Genomic DNA, 19,799 nt, shown 5'->3' with positions numbered 1-19,799 from the left:
ACACGAAGAGGTTATAATACAAAAAGCTTTATTTAAATTCATGTAAGATGCACTGCCCAACTGTTACGGTCCGTTGCTACTGTGCACACTCCCCACCCGAAAGGCACAACCAGGGCCAAGCAGCTCCCTACCCCTTGCCGGGGTCAGCCCTATGTTCCCACATTTCTAAGGATTCTTTTTTCACTGACAATTTTGAAAATTACGCCCTTATGTTCCCACAAATCAAATCAAATTTATTTGTATAGCCCTTTTTACACGCAAGCATGTCACAGAGGGCTTCACATATGCCCATAGAACTGCCCCTCAACCAACCTAAACCCTCAAGGAAGACAAGGAAAACAGAAAAACTCTCAACAGGAGAAAAAATGGAAGAAAACTTGGGAGGAGCAATTCAGAGAGGGATCCCCTCCTCCAGAGACGGTTGGTGAGAGAGAGGAGCAGAACACAGGCTAAACAGTCATACAGTGTCAATGGGTTTTGAAACACCAAAATCCATTGTTCAACTTTATAGATGTAGGACAGGACCGGGAGACTCGCGACCAGGTCCAGCGTTGGCTGACCGACGACCAGGCAGGTGCTGACAACTCAAACCCCCCACACCACAAGGGATGTGTGTGGGGGGGGACAGAGAGAGGAGAGCAGGGATTAGAGAATGCCAGGAGCAGCTAACTGTTACAGTCATAATAGAATGAGATCCCCACCGGTCAAGTGTGGACTGGTGCAGCAATTTAACAGAGCAAAAAAGGGGAATTTGATGCAACCCCACACACCAAGACAGCGACAGCCCCCCTCATTTGGAACATGAAATCTGTTCCAGGGGAAGAGAACTCTAAAATAAGTTATACTTATAGAATAAGGATGGAAACAACCCGTCCCCCGTTGCCTCCAACTAGTAACATACTTACCTTTAACAGTCGTAGAATTGACTAAACAATAACGTTTTTAACCTAATTTTAAATGTCGAAACAGTATCAGACTCCTTAATTGAGACGGGTAATTTGTTCCAGAGAAGAGGTGCTCTATATGAGAACGCCCTACCTCCAGCTGTTTTTTTCTTAATTTTGGGAACCACCAGATAGCCGGCATCTTGAGATCTAAGTGTCCTTGCGGGGCAATAGGGTGCAAGGAGACCGGAGAGGTACAGTGGTGCCAATCCATGCAGAGATTTGTAGGTTAGTAGTAGAACTTTGAAGTCAGCTCTGGCTTGGATAGGGAGCCAGTGTAGAGAGACAAGAGTAGATGTTATGTGATCAAACTTTCTTGTTCTGGTCAATAGTCTAGCAGCAGCATTTTGCACCCGCTGTACATTTTTTAGGTGGGTAATTGGGAGGCCAGAGAACAACACATTGCAATAGTCCAATCGGGACGTAACAAATGCATGTATTAGTTTTTCGGCATCATCCTTTGAGAGAAATTTTCGTATTTTGGCAATATTACGTAGATGGAAAAATGCAGTTCTGGTAATTTGCTTAATATGGTACTCAAACGAAAGGTCTGGGTCTATTGTGACTCCTAAATTTTTTACTAGCTGGCTTTGAGAGACTTTGACACAGCCATATGTTGCTGTGGGAACATAGGGCTGTGGGAACATTAAGCTGTGGGAACATACGGCCTAATTTTCAAAATCATTAGTCATTGTCTATGTTCCCAGAGCTGTGGGAACATAGGCACACTCCCCCCTTTGCCCCTTTGGTACTGTAGGAGTCCACTGCACACTAAAAACACGTCACTGCAATATCTTATAAGGCACCCAACTTTGTGGCAGACTGCACGTTTAAACCAACAGCACCTCCAACACCGGGTACAAAATTATACAGTTTATGGTAATTGGTGGTCCGAGGTCTGGGATGTTGCAGGGCTGGCCCCGAGAGTGAGTGGCTCACCCACACAGTGCTGGCAACGAACGGATTTGGAGTAGGCTAGTTGACAAACAAACAGGTAATACGCGGTCCGTTCGGTCGGCAGTGGCCCGACCGAAATCAATGTCTCAATGTCACTTAGGGCCGCTACAGCGCTCACCCACTTGTCGACCATCCGAAATGTCCATCCATGATTGGTGCTCCTGTGTACATAGGGCCTCCTTGTAGTGCACAGAACAGTTAGTTTCAGTTTCGGTTGTTCGACTCCCGACTCTCTCCAATATCGCCAACACGTAATCCCAAACGTCTTTTCTTGAATGTACCTGGTGGACCGGTCGCGTCCAGTCTACTCTTGTCCGTGTTCCCTTCTCGCCTCTTGCCGACATGTCAGCCTTTTTCTCCTCTCCACGGCCGCATTCCCACGCCGCTGAGGATCCAATCACGACAGGACCGCTGCGCCTACAAAGTAATTAGCGCTACTCCACACAGTCCTCCCACATCAGTCCATACACGCGACACAGTCAGTTAGCAAATAAAATAAATTTGATAGCATTTGTAATGTATTACCTAATATGCATAATAGAGTTTGAGGTCATGAAACAGACATTTTGCTTTTAAATCCTGCTCCCTGACATCTATTTTCTTCAACCAGTGTATCAATATCAGTGACCAGTTTTGGGGCAGTTTCTATTTTCATAATTCCTTCATCAATCTCTGCTCTTTTGGTAAGCGGTGTTTGGTGTTTTTGAAAGGCCTTCTTTACTTTTCCGTCCTAAGTTGTCCCGTGTCATATTTATCCGCGTGCTTCTCATAGTGTCGTTTAATATTGTACTTGTTCGCCGCAGCCATGGATTGTGAGCATATTAAACATCATATGTCATATGTTTGACACCCCTGATCTAGATTTAAAATGCCTAGAGGTGTATTAGGCATGAACTTGGATGATGCTAACTGGTAGGAGGTAGATACATCCATGTAAGATTGCTTCTGGCAGCTTTGCAAAAAACAAAACAATGCAATTTATTATATTTTAAACACCTTTAAGATGGCGCAAATTCCTTTAAGATGGCGCCAACGATGGCAGCCTATGTTGTTTGGTGTGCTCTGTTTTGTGTCGTTTTGGCTGTAAATTCAGTGTTCTCAAGATTTCCGGGGTTCTCTAACAAGAGAAGTACTTCTTAACATCAGGACTACAACTCTGTGGATTTATTTCCCACTTTTCTGCTTCCAGCGGCAGAATTAGTGGGTATTATAGTCAAAGCCACCCTCGGCTTTGTCCTAGCAGCGAAGCGTCGTAGGAGAAGCAAACGAGCCGGTGCGTTCGTGCGACTCCGTCGGCGCGGGGCTCACAGCGTTACCAGGGATATTTATCTCCAACGTGCGTTCTCTGAGCAACAAACTGGACGAACTTCAGCTACTGGTGTGGAAAAACAGAGACTTTCATTCATCTTCTGTTTTGTGATTTACGGAGACATGGCTGAGTGAACTGATCCCTGACTCTGTGCTACAGCTAGCAGGTTTCAAACTGCTGAGAGTGGATCGTGACTCTGTGCTTTCCGGCAAAACGAAAGGCGGTGGTATTTGTTTTTACATTAACAGTGGCTGGTGTGAAGATGTGACAGTGATTCGGCAGCACTGTTCTCCTGATCTGGAATATTTTTTTATTAACTGTAAACCTTTTTACTCACCACGTGAATTTGCGTCATTCATTCTGGTCGGCGTCTACATGCCTCCACAAGCTAGCGTCAACGAGGCTCAACGTGTGCTTGCCAGCCAGATTTTGAGTGTGGAACATGCAAATCCGGATTCCTTGGTTATTGTACTAGGTGACTTTAACAAAGGCAATCTCACCCAAGAACTCCCCAAATACAGACAATTCATCAAATGCCCTACCAGAGAAGGGAACACTTTGGATCACTGCTACTCTACAATCAGCCAAGCATACCATGCGGTCCCCCGGGCAGCACTGGGTCACTCAGACCACGCCATGGTCCACCTGATTCCTGCATACAGGCAGAAGCTAAAGCGCTGTAAGCCTGCTGTGAGGACATCGAAACAGTGGACCAGTGAGGCTTTGGAGGATCTGCAGGCGTGCTTGGACTCTACTGACTGGGATATGTTCATGACTGCCTCCAATAGTCTGGATGAGCTCACAGAGGCCGTGATGTCGTACATCAGCTTCTGTGAGGACTGCTGTATACCAACACGCACCAGGGTGAGCTTCAACAACGACAAACCCTGGTTTACAGCTAAACTCAGAAGGCTGAGGTTGGACAAAGAGGTCGCGTTTAGGAGTGGGGACAAGGACAGATTCAAAGAGTCGAAGAACAGGTATAGCAAGGCGGTGAGGGAGGCTAAACGACTGTACTCAGAGAGACTAAAGCGCCAGTTCTCTGCTAACGACTGCTAACGACGAATTGGACAGTCCTGAACTATCCCTTCCCTCCCCCCCCCCCTTTCACCCTTTCAACACAGTGACGACACTCTCCATTCACGAGGGTGAAGTTAACAGACTTTTCAAGAGGCAGAACCCACGCAAAGCAGCTGGGCTGGACTCTGTCTCTTCTGCCACCCTCAAGCACTGTGCTGACCAGCTGTCTCCAGTGTTCACCTACATCTTTAACACCTCCCTGGAGACATGCCATGTGCCAGTCTGTCTCAAGTCCTCCACCATCATCCCTGTGCCCCAAAAGCCAAGGCCAACAGGACTTAATGACTACAGACCCGTCGCCCTGACCTCCGTGGTAATGAAGTCTTTTGAGCGCCTGGTGCTGGCACACCTTAAATCCATCACAGACCCTCTACTGGAACCCCTACAGTTTGCCTACAGAGCCAACAGGTCTGTGGACGATGCAGTGAACATGGCCCTCCATTTCACCCTACAGCACCTGGACTCCCCAGCATCCTACGCCAGGATCCTGTTTGTGGACTTCAGCTCTGCCTTCAATACCATCATCCCCGCCCTGCTTCAGGACAAGCTCTCCCAGCTGAACGTGAAGTTTGCGGACGACACCACCCTCATTGGGCTCATCTCTGGTGGGGATGAGTCTGACTATAGGTGGGAAGCTGACAATGTGGTGACCTGGTGCAGCCAGAACAACTTAGAGCTCAATGCTCTTAAGACAGATGGTTGTGGACTTCAGGAAGAATACAGCCCCACTCACCCCCATCACCCTGTGCGACTCCACAGTCAACACTGTGGAGTCCTTCCGCTTCCTGGCCACCATCCTCTCCCAGGACCTCAAGTGGGAACTGAACATCAGCTCCCTCACCAAAAAAGCACAACAGAGGATGTACTTCCTACGGCAGCTGAAGAAATTCAACCTGCCAAAGACAATGATGGTGCACTTCTACACAGCCATCATTGAGTCCATCCTCACCTCCTCCATCACCATCTGGTACGCTGCCGCCACTGCCAAGGACAAGAGTAGGCTGCAGCGTATCATCCGCACTGCTGAGAAGGTGATCGGCTGCAATCTGTATTTTTAGATTTTTATTTTTATGGTCTCTTTATTATATTTTATTTTTATTCTAAATCCCCTTAGTATTAGCTAGACTTTGTTCCTTTTGTATAGTTAGACCACATATTTAAGTTTTAAGATTCCTATATGTTTAATGTATGCACCTTCCTGCCAAAGTAAATTCCTTGTCTGTGCAAACTTTCATGGCGATTAAAACACTTTCTGATTCTGATTCTCACACATTGACTGACTTTCTTTTTTTCCCTTTTTTTTTAAAACTTGTGTCAATGTTTTCAGAATAAGCACCACTATTTCCACCAGCTAAGGCTTACACTGAGACCAGAGAAAAAAGCTACTGACTCCTTGGTGTTTTCAAAAGTCTGCAAGAGTTGAGTGGCTGGAAATTGGGGGTGAATTGGGGAAACCACATACAGGACATTCTATCTCTGGGGTGCCCAGAGCTTTATGGCAGAGGGACACACTGAAACAGCCAATATACTAATCTTTCACATGTAGACTTGTAAACGGCCCTTTAAATATTTTCCCTCCTTATAATTATTTTGTTAATATTTCTTCCAGAGCAGTTAGGTATTTGCATTGCATTTGTACAGTGCTTGGGAACCCCCACCTTGATCCCAAAACAACAACAAGCCATTGCCCGGGGAGGAAATGTCACATACATGCACACAAACAAGTATAGAGTACATAAGCATCTCCAGCAAAGTCATTGCTGCTCAGCACTGAAAGAGGACATCTGGATGGCTGATGTCTATTCACCCTATCAAAAGAGAGCAAAAAGGTTGGCAATAAACAATAGACACATTCTCTCACATTGTAGGCCCTTCCCCCACATTTATCCCCATCCCCCCATCTGCAGGAGCTGTGTATATTGAAAATTGATGCATTCCACAGGATAAATATCTTCTCAGTTGCTCCCTAGGAACCTTAGCTTGGCCACAGTGAGAGGGAGAAGGCAGGTCCAGGTAGGCTAGCTAGGTTACATCCTGTCTGAGACTCCCCCACCATCCATTGGGTGATTCAGATTGTGTTTTAAGTCCCCTCTTCCTCCTCTTCAAAATATTCTGTCGCATTTTTGGGAAGAGCGGAATTAATTATTTATCATTGAGAAGAAGGTAGAGAGCGAGTGAGGGGAGTCGGATAGTGAAGGAGGGAAGTATGGATGAGAGGAGGGAATTGCCTTTGGTGATGGAGTATACAGTGTTTATTAATTTGTATCCCTGCAGTGAGCACCAGCCCAGCGTAGTGGTCAGGACACCTTTGCAGGGTGTTTTTGAAAAGGCAATTCACTCACTCACTTTTCATTCTTTCTGGATTATAATAGTTATCAGAGAGAACAGAGGAGCTTGGTAAGAATTACTCTTAGATTGTACTTGATGCTTGCTCTCCAGGGAGTTTAGATTTGGGTTCTGTAACTCTCTTTGCAAGAATACCTCAAAATAGAACTGTATAAAACATATGACAGAGTAGTTAATTGATCTTGCATTGGGTTTTCTTTAACCTTTTATTGAACTAGGTTTTGCTCAATTAGATATTTCTACATAAAAACAGTTTCACCGTACACCATGGTGTAGACATCGTACTGGTTTCACTAGAATTTAACCAGTGGCGTCTGGATGGAGTTCACTGGTGTGCTATTTCTACATCGTTTTGATGTCTGGATGTTGAATAATTCAGTGTTGTTCATTGCTATTGCTGGATCTCCTGGGGCCATGGAGTGCAACTGTGCTCCACTGACTATTGCGGACTATGAATGCTATCTGTTTGGCTGAAGACCAACAACTATCTTTTGTATTAGAATAATACATAATAATATTATTATTTTTTACTTTATACACTTTACAGTGTTTCCCCTACCATTGTTCTGGAGGGCCCCCAAAAGGACCTCCCGCCCCCCTAAAAGAATGACAATATATATATAACTGGAGATTACAATTTCTGGGCAAATTGTGAGGTGTGCTTGCATCGGTTGCAGATGGGTCTGTCTTTTTACTGACATTTTTAACTGATATTTCAGTATATTATAAATACATATGCATATTTATTATTTATGAAGATGGAATAGACGAAACACTTGTAATCCGTTACTCCCCAACCCTGGTTATATTAGGCAGTTTTCCAGAAATACATTTCAAGCTTATTTATGTTTTGGGGGGCATTTTTTTGCAAAGGGTACTGTTTGAATTGCGATTCCAGCTAACCAAAACTGTACTGTACTGTTGCTAGTGGTACGTGCCAGCGCCTCCACTGGTACGTGACAGTGGCTAGTGGTACGTACCACCGCTGTCAGTGGTACGTGACAGTGCCTCTACTGGCACATGAGTCAACTGGCACAATGAACAAATTTGATATGTGCCCCCCCCCCCCCCCCCCTTTTTCTAAGGGACCAAAAGTAATTGGACAATTGGCTGCTCAGCTGTTCCATGACCAGGTGTGTGTTATTCCCTTGTTATTTCATTTACAAGGAGCAGATAAAAGGCCTAGAGTTCATTTCAAGTGTGGAATTTGTGTTTGGAATCTGTTGCTGTCAACTCTCAATATAAAGTCCAAAGAGCTGTCACTATCAGTGAAGCAAGCCATCATTAGGCTGAAAAATCGAAACAAACCCATTAGAGAGATAGCAGAAACATTAGGTGTGACCAAATCTACTGTTTGGTACATTCTTAAAAAGAAAGAACGCACTGGTGAGCTCAGCAACACCAAAGGACCCGGAAAACCACGGAAAACAACTGTGGTGGATGACAGAAGAATTATTTCCCTGGTGAAGAAAAAAAACCTTCACAACAGTTGGTCAGATCAAGAACACTCTCCTGGAGGTAGGTGTATCTGTGTCCAAGTCAACAATAAAGAGAAGACTTCACCAGCGTAAATACAGAGGGTTCACCACAAGATGTAAACCATTGATGAGCCTCAAAAACAGGAAGACCAGATTAGAGTTTGCCAAAAAACATAAAAGAGCCTGTGCAGTTCTGGAACAACATCCTATGGACAGATGAGACAAAGATCAACTTGTACCAGAATGATCGGAAGAGAAGAGTATGGAGAAGGAAAGGAACTGCTCATGATCCAAAGCATACCACCTCATCAGTGAAGCATGGTGGAAGTAGTGTTATGGCGTGGGCATTTATGGCTGCCAATGGAACTGGTTCCCTTGTATTTATTGATGATGTGACTGCTGGCAAAAGCAGCAGGATGAATTCTGAAGTGTTTCGGGCAATATTATCTGTTCATATTCAGCCAAATGCTTCCGAACTCATTGGACGGCGCTTCACAGTGCAGATGGACAATGACCCGAAGCATACTACGAAAGCAACCAGAGTTTAAGGCAAAGAAGTGGAATGTTCTGCAATGGCCAAGTCAATCACCCGACCTCAATCCAATTTGAGCATGCATTTCACTTGCTGAAGACAAGACTGAAGGGAAAATGCCCCAAGAACAAGCAGGAACTGAAGACACTTGCAGTAGAGGCATGGCAGAGCATCACCAGGGACTAAACCCAGCGTCTGCTGATGTCTATGGGTTCCAGACTTCATGCTGTCATTGACTGCAAAGGATTTGCAACCAAGTATTAAAAGTGACAATTACATTTATTATGTTAGTTTGTCCAATTACTTTTGGTCCCTTAAAAAGGGGGGAGCACATAAAAATTGTTGTAATTCCTGCACCGTTCACCTGATTTGGATGGAAATACCCTCAAATTAAAGCTGAAAGTCTGCGCTTAAAGCACATCTTGATTGTTTCATTTCAAATCCATTGTGGTGGTATATAGAGCCAAAATAATAAATGGTTTCAATGTACAAATATTTATGGACCTGACTGTACAAGGAATTATCTTTGGTCGGTGTTGCATAAACATAGTAAGTTGAAATATGGAGATAAAACAAGTACTGTAGTAGAAGACATACATATTAAATAGAGTAATTGACAAAAAGGTCACAAAAATTATTTATTGAATAATATAAAATCTGTGCAATTTTACTGTTACTTAAATAAATGAAGAGCCATACAGTTGTGCAGGGAATTGTAAAAATTCACAGTATGAAGTTTAATATTATGCAATGTGCATAATGGGCCTTGGAGGTAGACTAGACTGGGAATTGGAACCATGTCATCACCCAAACTGAAAGGTGAAAAAACTCGACCCAGCCTGCATGTAGGTACAGTGGGGATGATTTTGAATAAGCTCTTGGATGAAGAAATCTATTCCAAATCTAATCGTTGTACATTTTCAGAATATGATTTCACATCAGATATTTTCCTTTCCATGACGTATAATGCTACTGATGAGATGTAAAATCTTCAAGGTTTTCTTGGACACTATTCAGAAAAACCATGAATCAAAGCTGCAGCCTTTGTACTGCGGACATGTATGCTGATAATGTGCCATAGGTAAATGCCATCAACGGCACTTTGAGAATAGTCATCCAAGTCATCACTCCATGCGATTTACTGCTGGCACTGATTTGGTGGAAGGTAGTAAATTGCTTTCTTTCCTTCCTCCTGTCCTTTTTTCTGCCAGGATGCTCACTGGTGGATGGCTTCATGTGCTTAATTTATGCTCAGTGGCTGCCTAGGTTGCCATGGTAACAATATCCCCCACAAAGTTGGTGAAGACCAGGCCTCGCCTGGCTAATTGCGAGCAACTCCGGCATGGGAGCAACTTCTCTCAGCCTGTTCACATGCTTTTGTCCGCTATAGTGTAGCATTTAGTGTTCCAGTGAACTTCGTGAAACAAATGAAAGATAAAGCTGAATACCATATTCCCTCCTAAAGACAGTCCCAGCTGTCTGCTATGGAAGGCGTGTATTCTGTTTACCATGTTTGCTGGTTTAAAGGCTATCTAAAGGGTATCTAATGTGTTTTTTTGTCATACCGTATTTCTTCGATTAAACCCCACGTAGAGCCCCTCGGAGAGCTCTACGTGCACCTCCTGATTTTCCTGACTATCCGTCTGTCATTTTACGGATGCCCCTTTGCTGTGATTGGTCCGTATTAAGAACCGCTTGCGTCAGGGGCGGGGGCGGGGTTGCCGTGATAAACAGGACGAACAGAATCCTTTGACCGCCATTGCTGTAAGTCACTCGACGACGACTTACAAAAAACCGTTGCGCCACCTACTCTTCTGGCGGTGAATTGTTTTCAGCACCCACAGCCTTCGGAGTACTATAAATGCAACCAATCCGTCCGTCCGTCTGTCCGTAACGGAGTTGGAGAAGTATAATTCGGCCTTAAGAACGTTTCGGCATGCTGCTTCAGATCAGAACGCGCGGCTTCAATTTTACACTAGGCTTTGTGTTTGATCTCCTTGTCTATTCTTTATTTATCTATGGCCGCACTGCAGCTACAATTCACTGAGGTTGAATCCCAATTCTCTGTCTTCCCCCTACCCCTTAGTTTAACCCTAGCCCTTGTCCCTTGAAACTGAGGGGTAAGGGCTAGGGGTGAAAACATATTCAAACCTTAATTTGTTACTCATGCTCTAAGCTTAATTTTAGGCATCGTAGTGAAATAAAACATATATATTAAAGCTTGGTTAGGCAAGTTTTGCGAAGCTATCTATTTTAGATTCTGTTTGACACGATTCTAATCTAAATATCCCACCCCCTCCCTTCAAAGCCACTCACAAAGCCGTAACCACTTGGTTACGGTTATGTATATCGATGTCTCCAAAGCAAGTAGCAGTGTTATGCACTGATATCAAATGAAATTCGCTGCTAATGGAGTTTAGTTAAAACTGTAGACATGCATGGAGTCCATTCAAGGCTAGTCCCAGAAATGTAAATGTACCTACGCGTACGCTGTCCCTGCACTCAATGCGCGTTACTGTAGTTTTGTGTGAGTGGCTTTGAAGGGAGGGGGTGGGATATTTAGATTAGAATCGTGTCAAACAGAATCTAAAATAGCTATCTTCGCAAAACTTGCCTAACCAAGCTTTAATATATAAGTTTTATTTCACTACGATGCCTAAAATTAGGCTTAGAGCATGAGTAACAAATTAAGGTTTGAATATGTTTGCTTTAAACAACAGAAAATCCCTCTCTCTCCTTCACAGACCACTGTCGAACCATCCTCAGGCCATCCCAGATCGACGAAGAAGGGCGTTTTCATTAATCTATATTCTCTCATTGAAGCCATGACAGACAAGTAAGTGTTTGTCTGCACGTGTGTCTGCATGTGTGCGTTCACCAGGAAAGGTCCACAGTGTCTCAACTGTTGTCCTGCATGAAGTCAAGACGGTGTCATCTCAATACTGCGCCTTCTTGGATGACGTTCACCAGTCACCGTGGAGATGGGGGACCGACAGACAGACAAGGATAAAGGGAGACGCTGGTACAAAGAGTCAGTCTGTTTTGCCCCTGAAGATACAATTTGCATCGGGCTCGATTTGCATCCTAGTTGGCTGTGGTGTGTTGTGTTAAATGTTGCGACTTGCCTGGGTCTACCCCTATACTTCCTCCCCTCCCTTTGTCTCTGTCTGCCTGAGTCAGCCTCTCTGTCTATCGTACTTCATCTTTTTGCCTTTGCTTTCTGCTGCTCTGTTTCCCTCTCCTACCACTTTCTCTCCCCCTCTCTTCGTAACTCATCAAAGACACTGAAGCCCGTTTGTGAGTTTTTAGTGTGAGTTAATCCAGTCAATTGCTCAGTAAGCAATTAGTTAAGACTGCAGTAGCATATTCTTTACTCAGTGGATCTCTGCATGTAAGAAAAAAAAATTACAAATTGGATGATGAGTTGTAAGTAAGTGATGAGCTTGTTGACAAGTGGTCCAGATGATCGTAGAATCAAGGGATCGTTGCAACCAGTGCAGTGGGTGCAGGGAGTCCTCAGATTTAGTTGTCCATTGTTCTGCCTGTGCTAGTCAGTGTTGTCGCACAATTGTTAGTAGGAAAGAATGATAAATGTTCCTGCCAAAATAAAGTGAAGGAAGAGTGGGAGACTGACCCTCTGCCCCATCAGTGGCATGGAACAAAGCTCCCCTCAACACAAGACTACTTAAAATTCATGCAACTCAGATTGCGGAATTTTGCAGTTTGCGCCCTTTTTCACATCCCCTTACATTTTTTATTTGGCATGGCAGCACACTCTGGATATCAGGACATTCCAATAGATCTGTGCTCTCAAATTGTTCCTAAAACTCGGCATCCTAGAGGCACAAATAGGTTCATTTTCCTATAATATGGTGGATATTTCATGGTGTGAATTGTATCTCCAGATACATGTATCTATTAGTCTTCTATTCCCAAGACTCCCTGAGGGTTAGTAGATCATAGTTTAACTTTAAAGAACGTGGGAGGCCGTGGTCTATTGTGCAGGATTTACTCTGTTGTTGATGATTCCAAATCCAGATTTGGGTTCTAATACTTGTAGACAGGGATTCTTTCTGTTGAAAAACAAGCCTCCCTAATCCTCCTCTCCAGTTCACAATGCAAGAGTGTGTGTGTAGTCCTACCTCATGTTGGTAAACACACTGGAATTTCACCCTTTTTTCTGTCTCTGCCGAAAAGGTTTTACTTTGGTGGGCTGCCGTGCCCTGATAGAGAAACTAGGACAAAAAGACTTAGGTGATTACCCCAAATGTACATAGTGCACACTGGTATTGCTAGCATGAGAATACAGATTTAAATCCTGAATGGCCTGACCTCAAATAGCTTACATCTAAGATGTCAAGCTCATAGCTAGCTCATGCAACAGTTAAATATGTAATCAGGCTTTGAACCTGCCTTTCTTTTTACATAATTATAATTTTTACATGATCATTGCACAGTTCATCCGGAAAGTATTCACAGCGCTTCACTTTTCCTCAACATTCTACACACAATACCCAATAATGACTGTGAAAAAAGTTTCTTTTTTTTTTTTATAGATTTGCAAAAATTAAAACATGTACATAAGCATTCACAGCCTTTGCTCAATACTTTGTTCTAGCACCTTTAGCAGCCTAAAGTCTTTTTGAGTATGATGCTACAAGCTTGGAACACCTGTTTTTGGGAAGTTTCTCCCATTCTTCTTTGCAGGACCTCTCAAGCTACATCAGTTCCTGCCGCTGAAAAACATCCCCACAGGATGATGCTGCCACCACCATGCTTCACTATAGGGATGGTATTGGCCAGGTGATGAGCAGTGCCTGGTTTCCTCCAGACATGATGCTTGGCATTCAGGCCAAAGAGTTCATCAGACCAGATCATTTTGTTTCTCTTGGTCTGAGAGTCCTTCAGGTGCCTTTTGGCCAACTCCAGGAGAGTTGTCATGTGCCTTTTACTGAGGAGTGGCTTCCGTCTGGCCACTCTACCATACAAGCCTGATTGGTGGAGTGCTGCAAAGATGGTTGTCCTTCTGGAAGGGACCATCGGGTTCTTGGGTCACCTCCTTGACTAAGGCCCTTCTCCCCCGATCGCTCAGTTTGACCGGGCGGCCAACTCTAGGAAGGGTCCTGGTGGTTCCAAATGTCTTCCATTTACGGATGATGGAGGTCACTGTGCTCACTGGGACCTTCAATGCTGCAGAAATATTTCTGTACCCTTGCCCAAATCTGTGCCTCGATACAATCCTGTCTCGGAGGTCCACAGACACTGAGGTCCAATTCCTTGGACTTCATGGCTTGGTTTGTGCTCTGACATGCACTTTCAACTGTGGGACCTTATATAGTCAGGTGTGCCTTTCCAAATCATGTCCAATTAACTGAATTTACCACAGGTGGACTCCAATCAAGTTGTAGAAACATCTCAAGGATGATCAGTGGAAACAGGAAAGTGTTTCCCATACATCAATTCATTAGTGGCGGCCCGCCAGAATAAAAAATTTACCACCACAAAATTATTAAATTATTATATATAGGGAGTCAGGTGGCTGAGCGGTTAGGGAATCGGGATAGTAATCTGAAGGTTGCCAGTTCGATTCCCGGCCGTGTCAAATGACGTTGTGTCCTTGGGCAAGGCACTTCACCCTACTTGCCTCGGGGGGAATGTTCCTGTTCTTACTGTAAGTCGCTCTGGATAAGAGCGTCTGCTAAATGACTAAATGTAATGTAAATATATTTTTTTACTGTTTAAACATGGCTAAACAAATATTTAATTGAAGAGCGCATTGATTCGGTCAGCCCCTTCTCTCACTACAACTGACCCGTCTGTGAATAGCCCCCTCTCTCCTTAAACTCTCTGAATCAATGACAAACGTTTTTTTCCCTCAGAGAAGACGGAAGGAGAATCAATCTGAGAGTTTACGAACGGTTAGGCCCGATCCCAATGTCCACCCTCACAGACTCACAGATGTTGAAGTCTGTAAGGGCTTAGGGCTGTCCCACTGTCAAATCACCAAGTGCACAAGGGCTCTTTTGCAGACATTTTAAGCCCTTAATGCACCCTTTTTGTAAGTCTGCATTTTTGCCACAAGGGTTACCAGAGGAAGCCCAGTAGTGAGAGAAAAGTCCTGGCAAATCTGCCTAATAAAACAAGAAAGAAGAACGGCAAACAAACATGGCATGGAAGGAGCAACTTACCCTGACGCAAACATAGTTAGAAATAAAAGTTAACATGTAAGTTTAAACACAAATCTCACTGATGGTTAATATAGTCAGAACTGTGTGTAGTTGGTCCTTTGATGATAAATTCAGGGATTAGGGTTTAGGGGGGACATTGGAATTGGGCCTTAGTATCATAATTCCCTTGTCAAATTTGTACAAAACTGATATTTAATTTAAGTAAAATATAATAAGCATAGTTAAATACATTCGGCAAATATAACAATAGGAGTCCAACGTAATATTTAGATTACATAAAGCTAAAAATATTGCTTGTTGAAGTCCTTATGTACACTCACATCAAACCAATACTAGGACCTAGGTTTGTGTACGCAAATTCCTCTCATTAATTTCTATCAACAGAAAATGTGTCTATATCATACGCAGAACGTCATCAACTCTTTATCGTTTATGCGTCATCATCCAGAGTCGGATTTTAGTCTGACGCAGAGTCGGACGTAGGTGGTAAATATTGAAATGATAGTTGTCTCGAGTTATACAGAGTTAAATCAGAATTTAAAAAAAAATAATCTCCATAATTTATGCCCATAATTGCCCACTCAGGATATGTGCCAGACCGCACTTCCATAGCTGTCAAGAACCAGGCCTGTATACAGCCTATATACAGTATATATATATTGCCTGTGTGTGATCTTTTTTCTTATTTTTATTTACAAGAATGCAGCTTGGTGTTGGTGGCAAATAATAATTGCTGTTTGTTATTTGAATCAGAATCAGAATTCGGTTTATTTGCCATGTATGTTATACAAACACGGAATTTACTGTGGCAGGGAAGTGCAAAACACTAAACATATACGAATCTTAAATTAAGTAAAAGTACAAAAGTTTAACTATTTTTAAGAACTTAACAATCTAAGAATACAACAATTTAAATATAAAATAAAAAATATATAAAAATAAGAATGAGAATGAGCAGCGTGAAGGTGTTTGAGGTGAAAATTCCCCCACAAAAAAAGTATATAAAATATAATAATAATACATTTTATTTCCAAGGCGCCTTTCTCGGCACTCAAGGACACCGTACAGAGATACAAAAAAACATTAAAAGCAGCAGAAAAAAAAGAATACAACTAAATTTAAAACAACAGAAGGAAGCAGTGCAATTGACATTAAGTGGAATAAGCAGTTTTAAACAGATGTGTTTTGAGTTGTGATTTGAAATGGGGAAATTAATCGATATTTCTAATTTGGGGTGGTAGTGAGTTCCAGAGACGGGGAGCAGAGCGGCTGAATACTCTACTCCCCATGGTGGTGACATGGGTGGAGGGGACAGACAGGTGTATGGAGGAAGAGGATCTGAGGGAGCTGGAGGTAGAGGGACTGTATCATGATTACAGAAAGGGATCATATTATTTTTTATATTGATACAATTTTTGAGACTGCTTAATGATTCGAGTGTTAATCAGGCACGGAGCCAGACGTTGTAAACATTAGGAGCTTTGCCCCAAACTAGGACGTATGGGTTTGATGTGATGCAAGATAGGGACTTCTACAGTTAATGCTAGCGCACATAGAGCGCGAGCAAAAAAAAAAATCAATTGGTAAAACCTTGTCTAGCGATGCCATCACTCCGGCCCTGCTCCCATCCATCCTCCCTGACGCGTATCGTTTAGGGCCGCCCGTCCCAGCTATCGGTAGCCGATCTGGGAAAACTTTTTGGAAAAGACGAGCTATGGACCCAACCAACTCTATTTGGGAGGGGAGAACTCCCTCACATGGTACAACCCATGCAGAGCCTGAGGTGTCAGAATGCGGAACGTGTGTAGCCTACTTGTTAGAATATAGACTAACGTGACAAATGTCAACAACAAAAAATCCTCGACCAGCCCAAAAGTGAAGCGGCCCACCGGGAACTCTCCCGATTACCCACCCCGGCCCTGGTGGGGGGTAAGGGAGGGGTGGAGACGATTGATGTTTCGGAAATGAAAGTAGGCGGACCGGGTAATGATATTGATGTGGGGTTGAAAGGATAGTATGCTGTCAATGATGACACGCAGACTCTTAACCTTGGGGGATGGTGAAACGGAGGAGTTATCAATAATAAGAGAAAAACTGTCTGACTGTTTTGGATAAAGTGGATTTGGTGCCAATGAGGAGAACCTCGGTTTTATACTGTTCAATTTGAGGAAGTTTTGGGTGAACCAGATTCTTATTTCAGAGATACAATCAGTAAGGGAGGTGGGCGGGAGAGTGGACGAGGGTTGGATTATACATTTGGAAGCTTCGATACCATGAATCTCCGTAAAATCAGAATCTGGATGATGACGTATAATTGATGAAGAGTTGATGACGTTCTGCGTGTGATATAGACACATTTTCTGTTGATAGAAATGAACGGGAGGAATTTGCATATAAACTGCACGCAAAACAGGGATTTGGCATATATACGGCACGCAAAATAGAAGTGTAATTCTGTGTCATAGATACGCAGAAGAATGATACTGGGTTGGCCTACCACCATAGAATCTAATTCTGTGCACCTAAGCTCAAGTTTGATTGTCATGGCAAAGGCTGTGAATACTTATGTACATGTGATTTGTAAAAAAAAAAATGTTTTTTATAGATTTGCACAAATAAAATAAAAATTCTGAAGATTTTTATTTATTTAGTAAATTTTGGAATACAGCTGTAACATAACATGGACAAATTGAAGCGCTGTGAATACTTTCCGGGTGCACTGTCCCTTTTCACTCCCTCCATACTGTCATCCCATGATCTGCCTTCCCCTTTCTCAAGCCCTCTCCTCAGTTTCTCTCTTTTACCCTCTTTATCCCCTCCCCCAGCCTGGCCCCCAGGCTTTCTGACAGGCCTGCCAGAGTGTTGGGATGTCAATAGATGGACCGTAAGCAGGTCTGGACTGGGACTGAAAAACAGCCCGGGACTTTGAAATGCAGGCCGGCCCAAGGCCATGTATTAATATTGTTATTATATATATATTTGTATTATGCCGCGGCCGTTTGACCGGTCGTTCGGGAAATCTCCCGACTCTCCCGACGGCCAGTCCGACCCTGACCGTAAGCGTAACAGGGCAGATCCGAATGTGGACCAGGGGTAGATGACTGTCTTTACCGGTAAGGCCACGTAGCCAGGCATGAGTGGTGTTTCCCACGCTGTGTCCCTGTGTATTTATGTGTCTTATCATAAGACTCTTATGGGATCAGTATGAGACAGGTTGGTATGAGACCAAAGCTACATATTGAACTACATATTATAAATGAGCATGATTCACAATGTCCCTTGAGGGCATTGGTTCACTTATTTGCGAAGAAGGCCAGTCAATGAATTGTAGGACATCTTATGCACACTTGAACCCGTATGCCGGAACCTACAAAACTGAATTTAAATCAGGTGTCACGGTTTAGTTATCCTCTTGGTTGCCCTGTCAGTATGTTTACCATACATTTGTGAAGCACACTATTTATCTCAGCCCAATGGCCCTCATTCAGTGTCAGTCATCAATTCAGAAACTCAAACCTGTGACATCTCCACTTCCTCTTCGTCTCTGTCCATCGTGTCACAAGGGCATGGTCGTGTCCGGGGTGCCCATCAAACAGGCCTCAATTAAGACATGTCGAAAGCTTGTGTCAATGTTTTTTTGTAGGAGTCAAGTGAAGGCAAATCAGACTGTTCCTTAGTATGTCAAGGAGGATGTGACCTCTCAACTTTAGCTCATCAATCTGGTCCTTTGTCAACTTTTCAAAGACAGTCATGCTGTCAGGACAGAGAAAGAGGAGGGCAGGGGGTTGTTTGTGGAGGGGTGCAAGAGGGGCAGGATTGCAGGGCCTCACCTTTCCTGGAGGCCAGTTGTCTTTGTAGTGACTGTCTGGTAAGACCAGAGATTCTCACCTAGACAAGAGATTCCCACCAACCGATATATCTCCTGACCTTGGTCTAAATATCCCAAATTGAAAGCCCAGTACCCTTGAAAGCAATAGTTGTGCTGAATGATGTATTGATACAACCTTCAGTCCTCTTAGTATGCAAATTCAGAGTTAATGCATTCATTTGAAATGTGTAAGAAATGTATAAATGTGATCAATTTAAGCAAAGTTATTTTAGACAAGTATTGCATAACCTTTTTTTTCTGATTATAAAGCTGGGAAACTCAGTACGTGTGTCTGTCTGTGGCTCAGTTATCTCGAGAACCAGGCGTTGTATGAAGTTGAGCACAGAGACCCACCCGTCTGCCACATCACTAAAGTATTTCATTCAAACGGACACTGCATTAGTTGTATATAATTGACCTTAACAGTAGTTAGGGTACAATTGCTCACCCCCCACCCCTCCAAAGTTGTTTATTAATTCAGTGTTTGGGGTTATTTCAGTGACCTAAATTCAATTGTTCATTTCAATTATATGCTGTCCACTGATTATGGATTAATTATTGGGTGTGCTTTGCCTTCGGCAAGGGCACAACCATTGTTCTCTCACACATATATATTTATTTATTTTTGCCCCCCTAAGTCTTCGTCAATATTTGGACTACATAGACAACGTCGATGTCAAAAGTTTCGTCTTGGTAGCGATTGAGTTGCTTGTATTTGTATTTACGTTCCGTTGCACGGTTTAACCCTTGTGCTGCCTTCGGGTCACATGACCCAAAGGTTCATAACGAACCATCGTTGTGTTTACCCAATTTGACCCAATACAAAAACAAATAAAAATAATTTTCTTCCCAACGGTTAAAAGAAAATGCTTCACTTTGTTTTTGTATGCGGTAAAGTTGTCGCAATAGAATGACCCGAAGATAACACAAGGGTTAATTAATTGAGACAGGTAATTTGTTCCAGAGAAGAGGTGCTCTATATGAGAACGCCCTACCTCCAGCTGTTTTTTTCTTAATTTTGGGAACCACCAGATAGCCGGCATCTTGAGATCTAAGTGTCCTTGCGGGGCAATAGAGTGCAAGGAGACCGGAGAGGT

At 43.3% G+C, this 19,799-nt stretch overlaps 1 protein-coding gene across 5 annotated transcripts in view; it reads left to right on the top strand.

Annotated features, from left to right (window-relative positions):
- Positions 1-19,799, top strand: part of sema4d (sema domain, immunoglobulin domain (Ig), transmembrane domain (TM) and short cytoplasmic domain, (semaphorin) 4D) — a 132,128-nt gene that overhangs the window by 41,012 nt on the left and 71,317 nt on the right. For 4 of the 5 annotated variants that reach the window (XR_009932709.1, XM_062484671.1, XM_062484668.1 and 1 more), the window contains exon 2: positions 11,391-11,482. Coding sequence is in view for 2 of the 5 variants with exons in the window: in XM_062484671.1 (XP_062340655.1) it covers positions 11,472-11,482 (11 nt within the window). In the remaining 3 variants the exon portion in view is untranslated. Of the gene's footprint in view, positions 1-11,390; positions 11,483-11,595; positions 11,669-19,799 lie in introns of those variants that run through there. The other variant, XM_062484670.1, reaches the window with a different exon arrangement.

This window comes from Osmerus eperlanus, chromosome 18 (genome assembly GCF_963692335.1).
Source record: "Osmerus eperlanus chromosome 18, fOsmEpe2.1, whole genome shotgun sequence".
Lineage (NCBI taxonomy): Eukaryota > Metazoa > Chordata > Actinopteri > Osmeriformes > Osmeridae > Osmerus > Osmerus eperlanus.
This window is presented reverse-complemented; position numbering and strand designations above follow the sequence as displayed.